Source organism: Triturus cristatus, chromosome 2_1 (assembly GCF_964204655.1).
Source record: "Triturus cristatus chromosome 2_1, aTriCri1.1, whole genome shotgun sequence".
Lineage (NCBI taxonomy): Eukaryota > Metazoa > Chordata > Amphibia > Caudata > Salamandridae > Triturus > Triturus cristatus.
The window spans coordinates 190,600,263-190,620,586 of NC_140581.1; the positions used below are offsets into that span (position 1 = coordinate 190,600,263).

The following is a 20,324-nucleotide window of genomic DNA, read 5'->3' on the forward strand; positions in this document are numbered from 1 at the left end:
CCAGTACCTGTTGCCTGATCAGAGCTGCTTTTGGTGTGATGGGTCAGACAAGTTTGTGTTGTCTGTCATGTAGTCTACCTTAGTTCAGAGGGCAATAGCTAAGGGAAAATCCAAAAGAGACTTGGTTCTGAGATGATGGACTGCTGGATCCAGCAGTTGCTATTTGGAGCCCTGAGCCTGTGGTTGCACTTGAAGACTGGTGGTAATTGGAATGGCAGGGAGACCCTGGTGCGTCTCGGTGCCCTCGATTTATCTTGAGGCTGTTGTGATCTGCGATGTGGGGCGAATAGGTGATGTGCTCAAACACGAGTGGAGAAAGATCTCTTACATTTTTTCTCAGCGTAAGGCTAATGGCTCACTTACGGGTGATCACATCTCTAAACGACCATAATTTCAGAGGGCAGGAGCTAAGTCCAATGCTGGGAGCAGAGTAGGCGTTCAGATAGGCTGTTCGATCAGAGTGTTCTTGTGAGAACACTGCCCTCACGAGGAGCCAAGCTGTACCAATTGGTGCTAGTCTCGCGAGTCACCAGAAAAAAGTGAAATTTGCCCACCACCCACTTGATCAGAGTGGGAGACTTACACATCCTCTACAGGCAAAAGGTTTACTGTGTCTAGAAGAGGTCTCCATCTTGAACCTTGGCAGTGTTTACTCGCACCACTTGCTATGGGCCAGTACGGGTGATCTCCACACAGAAGGGTCCCTGAGAAGGATGTCTTGCTCTCTTACTCACACAAAGGTTATGCTGAAGTTCATATTGTAACCAAGACCCTGTACTTACCTCCTTGACTATCTTTAGTAATGAGAATAAATGTCTCTGTGGGATCTATCCACCCTTACTTTGCATGTAAGCAAGGACCTCTTTGTGACTGTAGCACACAGGCATGCTTAGTACCCTAAACAAGATACTCAGATTATGTGAGACAACATCTGCAAACAGTTGATGACAGGTCACTGAAGGTTTAAAACCAGAGTGTAGCTGCATAAGCTATATGAGCTGAAGAAGAAGAGGGAGGGAGATTGTTAAGCATGAAACAAGCAGGTTAAGTTCCACACTGGTGGAAAAAGGGAACAGGTGATGTGCATATGCGCTGAAATGGTGTTCCTTCTATGATGCACCCAGCCGCAGCCCATCCAAACGGACGGAGGGGCCATGCCCCTCAACTTTTGCCCAACAAGAAGAGCGCCTGTCAGGCTCAGCAAAGGTCACCCTGACAGACAGTCTTCTTTTTCATATCAGGCAGCCAGGAGCTAGGCGTGCTAAATGTGCCGGCTGCTGGCTGCCTGAGCTGAACTTTGCTGGGATGAAGATGCCACAGCTTGTGTGGGTGTGACCTCTTCAGCCTGACAGAGCACCTCGAGGCCCCCACCCCATTTCCCACTCAGACCTTGCACTTCAGTTTTAGGCCCTGAAATGCCCAGGGTCGAAGATCATCACTGACACCGTGTCACAGAGTGGGGTGGGGTCAGGAATCTCGCTGACCTCATCCCTCTCAGTGGCTGACCTTAGTCAGTGGCTGACTAAGGTCAGCCACTGAGAGGAGGCAGCAGTCCCAACCCTCCTGGGACCTCCGAGGCAGAGCTGCTGAGCTAAGTGTGATTTAAAAAAATAATGTTTGGTGCATGTGTGGATATATGGGAGTGAGTGTTGTGAATGGATGTATATGTGGGTGAATGCATGGGTGTGAGTGTGTGTGTATCTGTGTTTCCAGTCTGCCCCCCTCCTTGCTAAAATTAACGGCCGTCACAGGATGCACCCATACATGCACGGCCAAGAACGGTTTTATTTAACAGATTTTGAGGCAAACTGTAGTTACACCACAAGGTTGGCTGTCAAAGCTGAGAATGTGAAACAGCCATCAGTAATAGTAATTAGGATTATAGATAAACAAGCTTTATTTAAAATGGGTTCATTTTAAATATGCTTGATGATATTTCTATATAGATGTTTTACTTAATGGTAGTAAGTGTGTTTTAAAATGTTTAAGAATGTGTGGGGTTTATTTCTTCTATGTTAATGGGCCTGAGGTGGAATGTGGAACTTGGTAGTGAGAATTCAGAGGGTGGCGGTTGAGTGAAGGGGATTCGTGGTGAGGTGCCGGTGGTTGGTCGTATCTACCTACAAATGAAGAAGACTTTGTAGTACAACATTTTGGGTGGGATCACTTATCTTGCAGAATGGCTGTAAAAGAAGTGAGTTGTTAAACAAGTTGTGAAACACATGAACTAAATACAGCACCTGAGCTGCATGCCAGTACTCCAGGAGCAGACGTCCTTCCGCAACAGGAGGTTGTTGAGCGCCACCGCATTCATCATATAGAAGAGCTGCTTGAAGACCTGCTGGATGATCTCCGGGTCCAAGCCGTGGTCACACATGATGCTATTGAACAGGTTCAGCTGCCGGATGACTGCTTCAAGGCTGTAAGAGTGGTCCCCGTCTATCATGCTGGAGGATCGCTTCCTGTAGCCCGTGGGCCTCACCCCGGATAGACCCTGAATGCTCTCATTCTCCAACATGGCCGACACTGTAAAACCAAACAGCCATAAGGATGGAGCATAGGTTGTATCCTTTCACTGCACTCCAGAGAGCCATTTGCTTAAAAACATGAATGCAGCTGAAACAGTAAAACATCTATAAAGACACAACTAAAAGCACAAATTGAATATTATTAGCATTTTGCAATGGATACGCATTTTAAGCTGCCATTCACAAAAGTACAGTGTATGTGCAAAGCCAGTAGGGTTAATGCAAAGTACCACTTTGCAGCGCACAAGTGCGAATCACTGAAAGTCACGGGGGGGAGTGGTGTTCCCTTCTCCTTGTGACTCGCAAGGTAACGCACAATGCTTTGCGCTGCCAGTCGTCCTGTGCGAGGCATGGAGCGGTTCCTGACTGCTGATAGCTAGTAGCAGAGTGTAAGCTGGCACTTTTTGACAGCTTACGCTCTGCGTGGCAATTGGAGGAGCAGACAGCATGTTCTCCCAATGTCCTTTTAAAAACAAGCATTGGCATAGCCAATAGGTCTCACTTTTAAGACCTTGTAAGTATTTAGTTATGCAGTACAATATCCTTGGTGCAACAATATCAACCGTTGCATGGCTAAACACTTAGAAGGTCCCAAAGGCGAGACCTATTGGCTATGCAAATGCTTGTTGTAGATGCTATGGGTGAGTAGGGTTAAGCATTGGCATTGTAAATGACAATGCATTTTATTTATTATTTTTTTAAACTAAAACAAAAATAAAAGGCATTGTTATTTGCAATGTCAATAGCTCAAACTTGCGTAATTGCGAGACCTATTGCATTGCAAATACTTGATTTTTTTAGCACCTCTGTTCTTTCATAAACCCCTTTGATAGCCCATCTTAAAAAAGTGCTTTGAGGCGGCAACAACGGCAGAATGAATCTTTTTTCAAACATCCAAAATAAAATTAAAATGTGTGAAATGGATGTATTTTCCGTGCCAGCGTTGGAATTTGAGAATTATGTGTTACACGCAGATCCCCGTAGCATGCACCGAACACACTGAGCTATCTGCCATTCCCACTGCTCCTAACCAACGGGACCTAGTGGGCTCTTTACAAGCGCCCACGGTGGAAACAATTCTGGTCAGATTTTTGCAACATTTTCCTGCCCCTGCCTTGGTAAGAAGAAAGGTCCAACGCAGTCCAGAAGGGGGAAAAGAATGCTGCCTCTGGCTGGCATACTATTACAGATGATGAGATCGATTATGGGCCTCAGAGGCGACGGATTAAAAGCAAGCCAGAACGTTTCACGCAGTGTCCTTTTGTGGGGACAAATGAGGCAGATCCTACAGAATGATGGGCGAGCAAGCATGAAATGAAAACAGAAACTGATCGCGATCGCGGGCTGTAAGGGTGCCCGCGAGCGATGCAGCAATACAGAAAGGCGGTGGGAATCAAAAATTATAGCACGGAAAGCAACATAGAATGCCGGGTTGAAGGAAGAAACACAAAAGGCAAGGGCGGAAGCAACACTGAAGGTCGGTAGGGTAGAAGTAGCATGGAGGGTGGGTACAAGGAAGCAACACGGAAAGGGGGGTAAATGAATAGCAACAGGGAGGATGAGGAACACAGATAGAATCACAGGGGGCAAGAGAGGAAGCAACACAACACAGGGGGCAAGAGCAGAAGCAACACAACATAGGGGGCAGGAGCAGAAGCAACCCAACACAGGGGGCAAGAGGGGAAGCAACACAACACGGGGGCAAGAGCGGAAGCAGCACAACACAGGGAGCAAGAGCGGAAGCAACACAACATAGGGAGCAAGCTCGAAAGCAACACAACACAGAGAGCAAGAGCGGAAGCAACACAACACAGGGAGCAAGAGCGGAAGCAACACATAATAGGAGGCAATACATCATAGGGGGCAAGAGCGGGAGCAACACAGAGAGCGGGGAGAAGTATACAAAAGGGCAGCATGGAGAGAAAAGTAGTACACAGGCAACAGAGCAGGGCGACAAAACAAAGAAGGGGCATTAACACATGGGTGAGTGCAAAACATAGGGGGTGTACACAGATGAGCCGAGCGAACTAACAATCGGAATGACAGAACCACCGGAGGCTAGTGCAGTGTAGTTGTGGGTCTCTCAGTGGTTCTGGAGTTTACTTGGAGTTAGGAGCGGTCTGCATCTGCATGGTCTCTGGCGGCACAACCTCTAGGTGAGAGCAGCCTCTGTTGTCTTGGTGGTGGCCCCCTGCACTGGATTGTGGTGCGCCTCGAGCCCTCCCGTGTGTATGAGCTCTCGACTCAAGCTACCGCCTATGTTGCTCTGAAGGCGCCTTGTATGGATAGCAGGACATTGGCTGGGGGAGGTGGCCTTGGTTAAGGTAAAAATAATACGGCTGCCGTAAGGAGAATCTGCCGTAAATCGTGACCTAAGTAGCTGTAGCCAAGGCGTGGAATGGGGGAGCAAGCGCCACTACCATTGTTAAAGTTAATGCGGGACATTACGCTGTGGTGAAAAAAAAAAGAATGATTTAAAAGTGGATTTAGGCGAGCCGTGCAGCACAAAACAAAGGCAGGGCCGCAATGTTAAATGTGAAGCGTGCTGTGGCGCATTGCACAAAAAAAAAAATTAAAGTGATGTTGCGGTGTGCAGCAATCGCTCTTTTGTAAATATAAAGCTGCCATATTTTAAGTTAAAGCCCGTTGTGGGATGTGCGCGTTTTGTAAATATAAAACATGACCTTGTAATATACTGTAGCCAAGATGGGGGAGCAAGCGTGAAATGAAAACAGAAACTGATCGCGTTCGCGGGCTGTAAGGGTGCCCGCGAGTGATGGAGCGGGACGGCTACAACTTCGTGAGAAGTTTAACATGCAAGGTAAAACACGGAAGGGGGTGCTTGAAAAACAAGACACGTGGTCACGAGAGACACTCTGTGGTGGGCTCTCTCTGTGGTGGGGAAGGGGCGAGCAAGACAGAGAGGAGGAGCGAGGCGTGCGCCCTTGGGGGAGCGAGAGGAAAGCTAGACGGCGCCTCTGCTCGTGCCTGTGCACGTAACCGCATGCAGTATGCCACACAAAAAGCTGTGGTAGGCTTTTTAAAGCCCACTAACTAAATGTCTTGCCAGTGCAGCGCATGCGCTGGCTCAGGCGAGACCTAAACATGCGTCTCAGCACCAGCATTTGCGAATGTGAATGCGGATACGAAGATCTGCTGTCCAGTAGGGGCTTCTGTCCCAGGAGTGGCTTAGCATGGGCGGGGCCCCAGGGGCGATTGCCCTGGGCACAAAATTCTTAGGGGCGCACATTTTTACATTTTCTTAAAATCTAATGGATGTGCTTGGGGGGGTAAGGGCTCAATAACAGTCCTCCCCGGGTGCTAGCAATCCACGCTATGCCGCACAGTCTCAGCATTTGAATTGTGTGCAGGCTGCTCCCATTCAATTTCCAATCCGTTAGCATTAAATAGGTGAAAAGGTAAGGTCTGCATTGCACACCACTGCTTTAATTAGCAAAGGATTAGTACGTTTTTTTATGCACAAAGGCTGAGGTTTCCTGATGTACACGACAAATAATTGCGAGCAGCCTCTTTAAGACAGCATCCCCGGCAAGACAGCAGCCCCTTTGAGACAGCAGCCCCTTCGAGACAGCAGCCCCTTCGAGACAGCAGCCCCTTCGAGACAGCAGCCCCTCCGTGACAGCAGCTTCTTTGTGAAAGCAGCTCCTTCGTGACAGCAGCCCCTTCGAGACAGAAGCCCCTTCATGACAGCAGCTCCTTCGAGACAGCAGCGCCTTCGAGACAGCAGCCCCTTCGAGACAGCAGCCCCTTTGTGACAGCAGCCCCTTCGAGACAGCAGCCCCTTTGTGAAAGCAGCCCCTTTGTGAAAGCAGCCCCTTTGTGAAAGCAGCCCCTTCATGACAGCAGCTCTTTCGTGACAGTATCCCCTTCGTGACAGCAACCCCTTCGTGACAGCAGCTCCTTCGAGACAGCAGCCCCTTCGTGACAGCAGCTCCTTCGTGACAGCAGCTCCTTCGAGACAGCAGCCCCTTCGTGACAGCAGTCCCTTTGTGACAGCAGCCCCTTCGAGACAGCAGCCCCTTTGTGAAAGCAGCCCCTTCGTGACAGTAGCTCCTTCGTGACAGCAGCCCCTTCGTGACAGCAGCTCCTTCGAGACAGCAGCCCCTTCGTGACAGCAGCTCCTTCGAGACATCGAGACAGCAGCCCCTTCGAGACAGCAGCCCCTTAAGAGACAGCAGCCCCTTCATGACAGCAGCTCCGTGACAGCAGCTCCTTTGTGACAGCAGTTCCTTTGAGACAGCAGACCCTTTGTGAAAACAGCCCCTTCGTGACAGCAACTCCTTCGTGACCGCAGCTCTTTCGTGACAGCAGCCCCTTAAAGACAGCAGCCCCTTTGAGACAGCAGCCCCTTCGTGACAGCAGCCCCTTAGAGAGAGCAGCACCATCGAGACAGCAGCCCCTTCGTGACAGCAGCCCCTTCGTGACAGTAGCCCCTTCGTGACAGCAGCCCCTTCGAGACAGCAGCACCTTTGAGATAGCAGCCCCTTTGTGACTGCAGCCCCTGAGACACAGAAGCCCCTTTGAGACAACAGCCCCTTCGAGACAGCAGCCCCTTCGTGACCGTGTGTCTCAATGAATTGTTCTCGTGTTTTCTTTGACTTCCAATGAATAGGGGTTGGACTAAATAGAATTTAGAAACACTTTCAAAGTGATTGAAGGTCTGATTGCTTAGGGGCATTTGTCTCAAACCCTTTTACCGTTCGCAAACGGGCCGATTCTCAGAATCGGCCCGTTTGCTAACGGGAAAAGGCCTTTTGGGATGTATCATCCCAAAAGGCCCTCGCAAAATAGGGAATCGCAAAATTTGCGATTCCTTATTTTGCGAAAGCAAAATGCAATGTATGAAGCACAGAAAAAGTGCGATTGGGCCTTAAGGATTCGCAAATTACCACCAACTTCAAGTTGGTGGTAATTTGCGATTTCTTTGAAAAATTCACTTTTTTGCATTTTTCAAAGTGCCATGTGGCGCGGGCATGTATGTGTGCCACATGTGCACACATACATATTTCAGGGGTGAAACAGGATATCCTTTTGACACGCTGGCGCCCTTGAAATTGCATTCTCAATTTGCGGTTCTATAATTGCGAATCGCAAATTGAGAATGTCTTCCCATTTATTCCTATGGGCCTCATAGCCCATAGGAATGAATGGGAAGGTATTCATTAATTGCGATTCGCAATTTGCAAATCGCAATAGAGGAATGCCAAGGAATCGCAAAATATTCGCGAATTTTTTATTACATCCTGTTTTGCGATTCTCAAATAGCGATTCTGTAAAAATCGCTATTTGAGAATCGTAATAATGGTATTTGATACATATGCCCCTTAGTTCCTTATTTGGGAAAAACAGAAGCTATAAATGATCATGGTGTTTGTATTCTTGCCAAAAAAAAAAAAAATATATAGAACAAGGGTCCCAGTGTTTTTGCTGAAATAACTGAAAGAAATAGCTAATTTGCTAAAGATTGATACAAAAATGAGCCAACTTTGAAATACTCCTAGCCTGGAGTGTAGCATCGCGCTGCAAAGAACCACGGACACTTCTTGTGGTTTATAGGAGCTTTATTTATCAGCCTCTTATCTCTGCCTTGTCCCTACACTAACTGACCCTATCCTGTCGGGACTCCTCCTCTTCCCCTGACCCTCTGGCTCCGCCCTCCCCAGCTACTAGACTGCTAACTCTATTACATCTCCCCTTTTCTTCATAAAATAAATGAGCAACAGTGCTCTAGTCCATCTCTACGATGAGTCTCTTGGGTGGCCGGATTTCACGACGTGGCCGCAGTGACATGTTCCCGGTGAGCACACTCGTCACTGGCTCACTTTGCTGACCTCTGTCTCCAGTGTCAATAGGGTCATGTTCTTCACTTGCAGGCAAGAGAGTCGTGTCTATCCCTGGTCCGTTCGGGTCTCGCGGACACCTCTTGAAATGGGAGACATTTCTGGTTATCCTGCGCTGCTCACATTCCGCGGTCAGCATAGTGCCCTTCTGTTGGGTAACTACCAGTGGCTCATCACGGAAGCAGGAATCAGTCTTTTTCCGCTGCTCTTGTTTGACGAGGACGTGATCCCCTTCATGCAAGGACGGAGACCTCGCTCTTCTCTTTGCGTCAGCATACGATTTCATTTTGTCCTTGTGGTGCTTATCCGTCACTACCATTTCCTGATGGATGAGATTTGGTGATACTGCTTGCAAGGCGCCCTCCCATGTCGGGATGCGATTTCTCATTGGTCGCCCTAGCATGAGGGTGGCAGGGCATTGTCCGGTGGTTGAGTGTGGTGTTGTCCGGTAGGCTCTGAGGACTTCAGTCAGGGCTGCCTGTAGTTCTTTCTTCTCAGCGGACGCTTGCTGAAATGTCTTTTTAATCGTGGCCATAAATCTCTCAATGGTGCCATTTGCTTGGGGCCAGAGTGGCGTGACCTTTCGGTGTTTGAAGTCCATGTGCTACGCAAAGGCACTGAATTCGTGTCCATTGAATGGGGGACCATTGTCCGTTTTGACTTCTCTGGGGACACCCCATGTTGCAAATACTTCGTCTAGCACTTTGAGAGTGCAAGAGGCGCTAGTAGATGATATGATTTGTTCTATGGGAAATCGTGAGTATTCATCGATTATGGCAACCACGTATTTGCCAGACTGCAGTGGCCCATAAAAGTCCATGGCAATTTCTTGCCATACTCCATTGGGTAAGGTGGTCATCTGTAGCGGTGCCGGTGGATTGCTTTGGCTGGTCAGCTGACAGAGGTGACAGTCCCTTAGCGTGGACTCTACCATCTGATCCAGGAAGGGGAACCAGACGCGTTCCCGTAGAGCTCGCTTTGTGGACACCACTCCTCTATGGCCTTCATGGGCCAGGTCGATGACTCCCTGCCGTAGTTGACTGGGGATGACGAGTCGTTGGCCTCTTAAGATGACTCCATCCGTGGTGACCGATAGTTCATCACAGACGTGCCGGAATGCCTGAATCTCTTTCCGGATTGTCGAATCTGTGTCTTCTTCTTGCGTGTTATGTCTCCATTTATTGGTTCGGATCCGGTGTAACACTATTTGCAGGATGGTGTCCTGGGCGGTGACCTCCCGAATGACATCCATGGGAATGGCCGGTGGCAGTGCTCGGGCAGCCACGAAGTGAATATATTCCTCGGCAATCGATGGGCTCGATTCTGAAGATGGCTGAGGATGACGGGACATGTAGTCAGCCGGGTTCTCCGCCTTCCCCGGTTTATGAATAATTGTGAACGTGTACTCCTGAAGTCGGAGACCCCATCTCTCAATTCTCTGAGGCATCTTGGATTTGGGATTGCCGTAGATGGTGAGCAGCGCCTGATGATCCGTGATCAAGGTAAAGTGCTTGCCATATATGAATACGTGAAAATGTTTGCACGCCCACACTACAGCAAGACTTTCCTTCTCCGGCTGCGAGTACTTCTTCTCGGGATCCGACAGGCTGCGGCTGGCATATGCGACGATCCGCCTCTGGTCAGAGTCATTATCATATTGAGCCAGGATGGCCCCCAATCCAACAGGGCTGGCATCAACAGTGATCTCCGTCTTCCGTCGTGGATTGAAATAGGAGAGGCTGTCGGCCGACCCCACTGCGCGCTTTATCTCCGTGAACGCCCTCTCACACTCAGGTGTCCAGTCAAACGGTTGACCAAGCTTGGTCAGGATCCGAAGAGGGTGACTGATAGTCGCGTAGTCCCGGATGTAGCGGGCACAATAACTGGCCATCCCTAAGAAAGACCTCAAGTCATTGACATCCTGCGGGCTGTTGGTGTTGTTCAACGTCGCAATCTTATCCGGGTCAGGCTTCATGCCCTCGTCGTAGAAGATATGACCGAAGAACTTCAGAGTGGCCTTGTGGAACTCACATTTCTCTTTGTTCAGCGTCAAATTTGCATCCAGCAGGGCATGGCAAACGCGATCAAGAGCGATGTCATGCTCACTCACATCAGACCCATAGACCAGGATGTCGTCGCTGTAATTCAGCGTGTTCGGAATGTGTTGAATGATCTGGCGGATAGCTTCCTGGAAAATTTCCGCGGCAGACGAGACACCAAAGCTCAGCCGTTTGTACCGGAATAGTCCTAGGTGTGTAGCGAACGTGGTGATGTAACAAGACTTGGCGTCCAGTTCTAGCTGGTGATAACTTTTATTCAGGTCCAGCTTTGAAAACACCCTTGCACCATTCAGAGCAGCGATCATATCGCTCAGGTGTGGTCCAGGGTGTCGCTCTCTTTCAATTGCGGTATTGGGCAAGCGCATGTCGACGCACAATCTCACTTTGTTGGGAGTCCCCTTTTTCGGTACGATGACCACCGGCGATACCCACGGCGTCGGGCCATCCGTGCGCTCGATGATGTCCGCTGAAAGCAGTTCCTGAAGTTCCTCTTCAACCGCATTTTGAAGATGATAGGGAACCCGTCGTGGGTGCTGCCCAACGGGCTTGACCTGTTCATTGATGTGCAGCCGAATTTGGCAACCTCTCAGCTTGCCTAGACCATGAAAGAGTTTGGGAAACTTGGTAATGTAGTCCTGTGTGTTGTTGATTTTGAATAGAATTTCCACCAGACGAAGCCGCTCCGCCGTGGGGAGGCTGAGAAGGCAGTCGGCTTCAGGCCCTTTGATGACATGTATGACCGCCTGTATGGTGATGTTGCCATGCGTGAGCGTTGTGTGGAATTTGCCCTGACAGGGAAGCGGTTTGTTGGACATCCACGTGAAAACGCGGACCGGTGCAAAAGTCAGTGGAGGTTTTGGATTTTGTCATGCTCCGTAACTGGAATGTAGTTCAGCGAAGCACCGCTATCCATGACAAATTTAGTGTTGTGATTCCCCACTTTAATGTCTAGTCGCGGATATTTTTTTCGCTGATCGGGGTCTGCAATCATGTTCAAGTATTCCACTGTGTATGTAGAATCTCGGGAGGATGATGAGCTCGAGTCCCGAGATGGGGATCGGCACTCCCAACATGACCTGCGTGATTCCCGGCTAGAATGTGATGAGCCTGGGGACCGCACGAGCTCCCCTTTAACGGCATCGTATGTGATGTTTCCGGGTGTCTGAGCGGGACGATCTCGTCGTTTCACTTCGCTTGTTTCGGTGGTAGTCCCCACACATTGCTTCGAAGTGATTGGACCGCCCACATTTCCTGCACCGTTGGCCCATGGCCGGACAGGTGTCCACATGGGGATAGTCACGTCCGCACCGATAACATCGCTTAGTCCTTTCTGTCTTCCGATCTCTTCGCCTGAGCTCCCTTCTCCCATACTCCGGACGCCGTTGGTGAGACGACGTGCTGTGCCTCCATTTGTTCTCCGGCGAATATTTCCTTCTGCCACCCGAGCGTTCTTGAACATGGCTGACGTTGTGACCTGTTTCAATGGTGGCAGCGTGTTCCTCCGCTTGGTCATACATGCGGGTCATTTCTTCAATCTCTTCTAGTTCATGGGGTTTCCTCAGTAGCCGTCTCCGGAGTGTCTCTGAGTGGCAACCTGTTATTATTTGCGATTTGATGGCAGCATCAGGCGAGAATGTTTCAAACTCGCAGTATCTCGACAGCCGTCGTAGTCTGGTGATAAATGCACCCATCGCTTCCTCCTTTCCTTGGCGTGCTTGATGGAATGTATGGCGCTCATAATCTACATTTCTTTTGTGAAGGAATTTTTTGTTCAGTGCCTCACGCACTTTGTCATACGTCCCCGTTTCAGCAGGCGGAAGATCCTTTATTATCTTGCTTATTTCTCGGCCTGCGAGGTTGCAGAGGGCAATTAACTTCTCTTTGTCTTCCGTCACCTTGGATCCCTCAATATAGTCTTCGAAGTCTTCTAACCATTCCTGCCACTTGGGGCCCATGCTCCCTCCTGTGGTCACGGTCAGACATTCCGGAGCTCGCAGGTGTGATCCTCCCGCGACAAGGGGCTTCCGCTGTGGTGAGGTCGACATTGCGTCGTTGTCTTCTTTCCCCTCCCTCGGTGGGTCTTGTTTCTTTACGTGTTCTCGCCAATGCTTGTTTATTTGCTCTCGTCAATGCTTGTTTATTTCTTCTGGCCAATGCTTGTTTATTTGCACATATCAATGCTTGTTTACTTGTACTTGCCAATGCTTGTTTTACGTCCCTTCGCCAATGCTTGTTTATTTCTTCTTGCCAATGCTTGTTTGTTTGCACCTATCAGTGCTTGTTTACTTGTGCTTGCCAATGCTTGTTTATTTGCACTTGACAAGGCTTGCTTATTTGCTGGGTGCCTGACTTCAAAATGGCCGCTCTGCACCACTCAAGGGGACCGTCTCGAAAACTGCCTGACTTCAAGATGGCCGCCATCCCTGCACACTCACGAGGCTCTCTCTCCTGGCTCAGTCAGTCATTTCCATGCTGGACTCACCGGTGGGCAGCTTCAGGGTGGCACTCTTCAAATTCTGCTTATCTCCGACGGCGACAGCTATCAGGTGAGGTCGGGGTGGGCTCCCGCCTTATTCTGCAGCTTCCCGCTTTTCCTTCGCGACCGCGTGCCAAAGCTCACGCATCGGGCGTGAGGTTAGCCGGCATCAACGGGCTTTCAGCTCGTATTTCAACGCGCTCAACGACGCGCGCTGGCAGGCTTTCGGAGACAGCATCTCCAACGTAGAGGCACTCCTCTCTTCGTTCTGGGGCACAAGGCAGGGTCGGGGTGGGCTCCCGACTTCTGTACTCACTGGTGGCATCGACCTCTTACACATTCAGCGTGCATCGCGCTTCGGAGCGATCAGTCACTTCAGGCAGGTCCACACCTGCTCCTGTGGCTGCTCCCGGCTCTTCAATAATCTCGAGGGGCTCCTTGGACAGTGGGGCATGCTTATCCCACCCTCGTTGCCAGTTGTAGCATCGCGCTGCAAAGAACCACGGACACTTCTTGTGGTTTATAGGAGCTTTATTTATCAGCCTCTTATCTCTGCCTTGTCCCTACACTAACTGACCCTATCCTGTCGGGACTCCTCCTCTTCCCCTGACCCTCTGGCTCCGCCCTCCCCAGCTACTAGACTGCTAACTCTATTACATGGAGGAACCCTCTTTGTTACAGTATTGTAGTTTCCTCATTGCCCTAGTAAAGCCCTTCCAAAAATAACAGAAATTAACTTATTTATCTTGGGAGGAGGCTGGTGGCAAAGCGGTGCATATCAGCACGTTTTACCTTAAAACTTGCAAGAAAGGTATAGGCATTACATGTATCAGGCACTTTTAATCCTGCACTCTTGGTCTCTAAACATTGGTGCAGCCTGGCAAACTGACCTATGAACCCCTGCGAGGCTGGGGAGATATCCTGATTGTATCCACAAAGTCTTAACTGTCGCTCGAGTGAGAGAGAAAGTACGTTTTAACAAAGATTTATTGTTTAAATGGTAAATAAGTAATGAGGTGTGTGTGGTAATTGTTACAAAGGTTTGAATAAACTATAAAATTATCATTATTATTATTAAGAATAGGTATTACAGGCACTTAAAAAAATTGGGTGTGCAATGTCATAAGGCCTCTTATTTTTCAAACAGTGAATAGAATATGTTTCCCTTGTAAATTCGATATTTTGTCAAATTAGGCATACATCCAAAGATTTACCTAGAAGCGGCAAACGTGAAAATTACACTGAGCCCAGTCTCTTCCCACATACAGCAGAGGTTGACCTATTTTCATCTCATTTGATGGTGCTTCTGCTTAGGTTATAGGAAGCCATGCAGGTTCAAACAGCAGAGAGGTTACATGAATCCTACATGCTCAGACCTCATACAACGATAATTAAAAGGTCATAAAAAACATTATCGATGTAGAAGATGAAATCCTTCCACAGGAGTCATGAAATGCAGCAAGGACACGCCATCGTCAATGTATTTCTCTAACTTCACGTGAATTACCACTCAATCATCAGCTCTAAATATATTTTGGACATGCAATATTTTTCTCTTCTTCAGCTTGTCAATTAGTTAAAATACACAATATTTGCTATCAGATGCTTGCTATCAAATACAAGCATTATTTTGGGAAAATAAACTAAATAGCCCACACCAAGCCATGCCATTCTTCATGAAATAAACTTTTATTTTCATGAAATACCAACTTACTTTTTCTCTAAATATAAATTGGGCCCTCAAACATCTGTTTGACTTTTTCACCAAGCAGTACATACATGCACATGTATCACTGTGAACTACATATGTCAGGGATTCCCTCATTTTGTCAGGGACTGCCACATTTATGTCAAGATGGCATTACTATGCCAGGGCCAAAATTTTTGGGATGGTGGTGCACACCCATTGTACACAAGCTGATCATAACTGGCAAATTGTGGTCCTCCTTGAAATTATGGAGTGGAATCCTAGGATAATTTTGGCAACAATATGGGTAGTTTCTGGTGGCTCCTAATAACACACACTGTGAGGCCGCGTTAGACTCATACTACTTCACACACATACACACTCATATGCTCAAGCATGCACCACACACCAATGTACGTTGTTCACTTCAGTCATACAGAATTTAGATGCTGATGAACACATATCATTTTCTTAACTTTCCACAAACAGAATATATCACTTAAGCTTGAGCTATTGAACAACTGCAACATTGAACGGGCTCTGAGCGTAGTATGGTGACCTGGTTCTCTTCTATAAGGACTCATTAGTTCAAACTGGGCAGAATGGGGACATCTGAGTAAACCATATTGTGTACCCTATGGTATTATACTGGTCTCCATGTTTTTTAATGTGTACTTGGAGATCTGACTGAGGAGTTGCATGTCAAGTACGCAAATGACACTCAATTTTACCTTCAGATGTGGTCAATAAAATCTGTTCAGTTCCTTAATGGCCAACTTCATTGGCTCAAACAGCCAATGACAGATCATTGCTTTGAAACCTACATGCTTCTAAAACCAGGTTTTTGCATATCAAAAGTCCCAAATGCATTTTATCTCATGGATGCATGATTTGGGTTTGTTCCTTATTTGGCCATTCTGATATGTCACTGTGTATCTGTTTTTAATTTCAGTTCACAAAGCGATTCCACAAAGAACATCTGATCAAGGTGGTACATTTTTTGTTTCAGTTTTCATTAGCGTGCTATTTTACCACTGCATGACTTTTATTTATTTATTTTTGGCATTTATAGAGCGCAAACGAATACTCGTGGGCGTCTCGGCGCTAGAGACAACAATTGTGTTGCATCTTTTGCCCCCCCCCCCCCCCACCCAGGTTAATAAAAAGATAGATTGTGCCAATGGACAGTGATGTTACCTATCATTGGTTGCAGCATCCCTTCCCCGATCTTAATAAGCTGTTGGTAGATCTGGATGGAGAGGTCACTCAGGACTTGGCGGTACTCCGTGAGGTCAAAGTTTGCAAGGCAATGCTCATTCTGCTTGGTCGAGTTTTTGGTCATGAATCCCTAGAAAAGAAACAATCTGACATCTTAAACTGCCTAACAGAATACATGCTGTTCGATAGAAATCTGTTCAGAGATCCAAGTGACTGCAAATTCTCATGCACGAAGTGTTGTAATTACAGCCTGTTTCATATGCTGTATTTCTGTTCATACATACTATGTCAACAGTCCTGTAGCAGTGCATTTGAACAAACTATGGGACTGGTTTAGTCTTTGGCGCACCACTAACTTGGTCACATATGTGATGGATATCCTATCTGCTATATTACATGTGTAGTATATCCAATGGCAGTTGTAAAATGTCGAATGGGCTAACCATCATGCTTGTGACGGAGTACGCCATCCTCCGAACTCAAAGTCAGCCCCTATTCTAATAGTTGTTAACACTGCTCAATTTGAGCCGGTGGATTCCGGTGCTCAGCACCGGCACTTAATCATCAACACCATTGCTTTTCATGAGCACCAGTTAAGGACACATTCATTTATGGTAGGCATGGGGAGATTAAGTGATTTGCCCAGAATCACAGGATGTTTAGCCAATGCCGAGACTTGAGCCTGGTTCCCCAGCTCCGAAGTCGCAAGCTCTGGCCATTACAGCACATCCTCTCCCCACTTTCATGGTTAGTATTTGGTTCTGTTTTAGGCAGTGATAACCGGAGAAATGGGCTGGTGCAAGCTGTCTCATGATGGGAGCCCCAGCACTTATTTATTTTTACAAATTAACCAATGGCTGTTAAGCAGTGCATTGTGCTGACAGCAACTGTGAAGAGATTTCATGCACGTTCTCAAACCATACATTTTGTCTTATTTCTGTGCAGACCTTGTGAGCTCACAGCGATATGAAAGCACTGAGTAAGGGCTGGCCCAACTCCCTACAGGTTCATATTAGTGTGAATATGGGAGAATTAGGATACAATAGAAGAGTTGCTGGATGATCTCCAGGCAAACCATGTTTAGGAGGCCTGGGATTAATCAGTGAGTGTATCTCCTTAAGAAAGAAAAAGTGATGCAAGAGTTGCTGAGATCATGGATTCTTCAATGAATGGGGTTGTATCTGTTGTCTGACTTTTTGGCTGTATGTGCAGGTGAGTGTTTGAGTGGAACTTTACAGAAATTCTGAGTCAGAATCGAGAACTGGTCTCACGGTGAATTAGAGCCCGCCTACCTGCGAGGCATACCAGCAGGTTCTATGTCCTGAAAAATCCAGCTTGGGTGGTAGGGAGGTGACAGTATCCCTTAATGAAGTGACACTGTCAAGCCAGGACTGTCAGCTTGACTCGAAGGACTGGACCTAATGGGACCCAAAGGCTGGACACCTAGGAAAAGTTCTCATTGAGCAATTGGCAGGCACATTCTTCGATTAGAGCAGTCTGCGAATTGTCAGGCGAGTGAAGAGACAAATTGGCTAGGAGTTGCAAGACCCACACCAGCAGTAAGAGGGTGATGTGTGAGTCACCACTATTGACTACCATAACCTGTGGCCGTGTTACTGGGTCCAGGATGGTCAGATTGCTGAACTTAATACGTGTATTTGTAAAGCGAACGTTCACTCAAAGGTATATTGGCGCTGAATAACAGATGTTTATTGTTACCCAAGTCAATGGTGCTCATTTTTTGTGAATGGACTTCAAAGTCATTGTTCATGATCTGTATCTTATTTTTGTCACTAACATCTTTTTTAATAATGAACAATATACAATACCATTTGCCTACTAGAGTAAGTACATAAATCTGTGCTGTTGCAGTGCTTTATTTCTGGTTAGTATGGATGGACTAATTACTGGTGGAGGTGCTGCTTACCTCGTCCCCGCTGTATTGTTTCAGGCAATGCAGGAGGCGGCTGGCATTGGCTAACCAGAAAGATGTCATCTGAAAGTCGTCGCTGTGTTTCTATAATGAACAAGACGAACAAGCGAAACTGCGGTTAGTAAGCATAAGCAAGCACAACTAACATCATCGCAAAGCCTGCAGGCTATTTCTCCTAAGCAGCCTATATCTCCATTTTCTCTATTCACAATCTATTTTCAATGCTTGTCGAAAATCAGCTTTTTAATGATGTTTTTGAAACTTTTTGATAATGCTCTGAGGAGAGAAATTATTTGGTAATTGGATACTTTTCCAGCTTGTGCATTCCCCAACATTTCTGGTACACATCAGGAGCTGTGGTGGTAATGCTGGGAAGTGTTGGCATATCTGCTTTACTGTGTAAATGATGTTGTGCAACAACCTTGGCCTCTAGCCTTAAGCACTGCTCTGTTGCCCTTCTACATATACCAACAGGCATACATACATTGACTCCTAGTAGTTACCAGAAATGTATAGAACAGTGTTGCTGCTGACAGAGAGGATTATGGCAATGAATGTTAATAACAAATCTCCAGCCTTGGTCCAAATATTACAGAAATGGCTGACAATAACCCCGGCTTAGTCTTTTATGTAATATTTTTAAACATGTTCTACACAGGGGCTTTAAAACAAACAACAACTCATTGTTTCAGCGTTTGCTGCAGCTTTTAACCATGGAGGGTAATTGGGGGTAGCCAGTGTCCTTGATGCCCTTGTTATCATGGGTCATGCAGGCAGGGGCGGATTTAGGGCAGTGCAATGGGTGCAGTCGCACCGGGCGCTGACCTGTGGAGGGGCGCTCGCCACTGCTTTTGTCTGGTTTTGGACCTTAAAAAGGCGTTTGATTCGCTAGAATGAAAATACATGTTTGCTGTACTAAAAAAGCTGGGGATGGGGGAAAGACTGATTTGGTGGGGCAAGTTACTGTACACAGAGCCAACAGCCAGAGTAAAAATTGGACAACTGATCTCTGCCCCATTCCTGGTACGGCGAGGTATGTGACAGGGATGCCCAGTGTCGCCACTGCTTTTTGCATTGGCGATGGACAGCCCCTAGTGCAGAGATTGCACCAGTCAGCGCGGGATTGACACTTCATGGACAGATACAGGCAGTTTCACTATATGCAGACGATGTGCTAGTCTATGTCAAAGAAATAAGAGATGGTGTAAATTCAATACTGAGAGATCTCACTGTATTCAAGGTGGTATAAGGTCTGGGACTGAACTGGGAAAAGATGTGCTTATTTCCTCTGCATCCAGACTGTCCCCGAGAAACAGCGGTTGTGACTGCCACCACATAAAGTGGGAAGCTTGCACATTTCGATATCTGGGCATTAATATATACCACTCCTACAGGGACTAATTGGAGGGTAACCTCATGTGAGTGGTAGCTTCCCTTCATTCCCAAATTACTTTTTGGTGCTCACTCTCTCTTACGGTGCAAGGTAGGGTTGCATTGTCTAGTATGGTGGTGCTGCCTAGACTCCTTTATTATTTCACCAACCTACCTATTATCATACCTTGTGGGACGTTCTGCATGTTGGATGGCATGCTGGGGGACTTACTCTGGAACAAAGGAAGGCACAGTGTTGCTCTGGCCAAGGTTCAGTTGCCTACAGCTGCCCACTGCGACACACTGAAGTATACAAAAAGTAATTAATGGAATGCTTGAATTAATCTCAGCCACTGGTAATTAATTGGGGCCTCTCAGAATCCCTTTCAGAGGGCCATGGGGCATGCAGGGGCTACTCGCCCCAACCGTGGTGGTTGAGGGCTTTTACTCCTGATGTGTCAGGGCCCGACCTACTATGGATCCTGAGTAACTGGTTCTAGCACCCCTTCTGCACTTTACTCTCAGTGGTAGCTATGGACGAGCAGCTAAAGGCTACCTCGGTTTGGGGCAGGGGAGTGCAGATACAGGTGAGTCGACTCCTAACTCAAAGTGCACACTGTACTGTCAATAAATCAATATCTAATCAAATACTTGCTTTTATAAGAAAATAAAGTCTTTTATTTCTAACTGTACACATTCAAAGGAATAACAACATTTGTAAGCAATAACACAATCCCCTTGAAATTGGGGCTCTAGCATTTGATAGGCAACTCCCTTTCCCACCCTCTTCCTTGCAACATGGTTGGGATTATTCCCCATTCACTAGTGGACGCATCCAGGGAATGCTCACAAGTAGGCCGTACTCAAGAGTTCCTCTTAGACTCTTTAGGAAAGTCTATGGTGCCACAGCACTGTCAGCCACAAGTCTGCCGGCACCCCACAAGCCCAGTTCAAGTCTAATCCGCTCCTGCAGTAGGGAAGTGTGCAGCGATGCAGTGAGCCTTGTCCACAGGTGCTCACAAGTCTCGATCCTGTTCAAAGAATTCGGACTGGTTGCACGTGGCAGCACCTAGCAATCACAGGCTTGCTCCTTCGAGTGCTACTGCCGAATTGTCTCAGCAATCGGAAATGCTCCCAACCTGTAAAGACAGAGTGGAGGGATTTGATCCTACAGGTTCCAACTTAGGCCC

At 47.5% G+C, this 20,324-nt stretch overlaps 1 protein-coding gene across 2 annotated transcripts in view; it reads right to left on the bottom strand.

The window, feature by feature from the left end:
• Positions 1-20,324, bottom strand: part of MYO5B (myosin VB) — a 1,021,014-nt gene that overhangs the window by 15,293 nt on the left and 985,397 nt on the right. For both annotated transcript variants that reach the window (XM_085629682.1, XM_085629691.1), the window contains 3 exons: positions 17,758-17,847; positions 15,810-15,960; positions 2,241-2,526 (listed from right to left, as the gene is read on the bottom strand). In XM_085629682.1, coding sequence (XP_085485808.1) covers positions 2,241-2,526; positions 15,810-15,960; positions 17,758-17,847 — 527 coding nt within the window. The remainder of the gene's footprint in view (positions 1-2,240; positions 2,527-15,809; positions 15,961-17,757; positions 17,848-20,324) is intronic.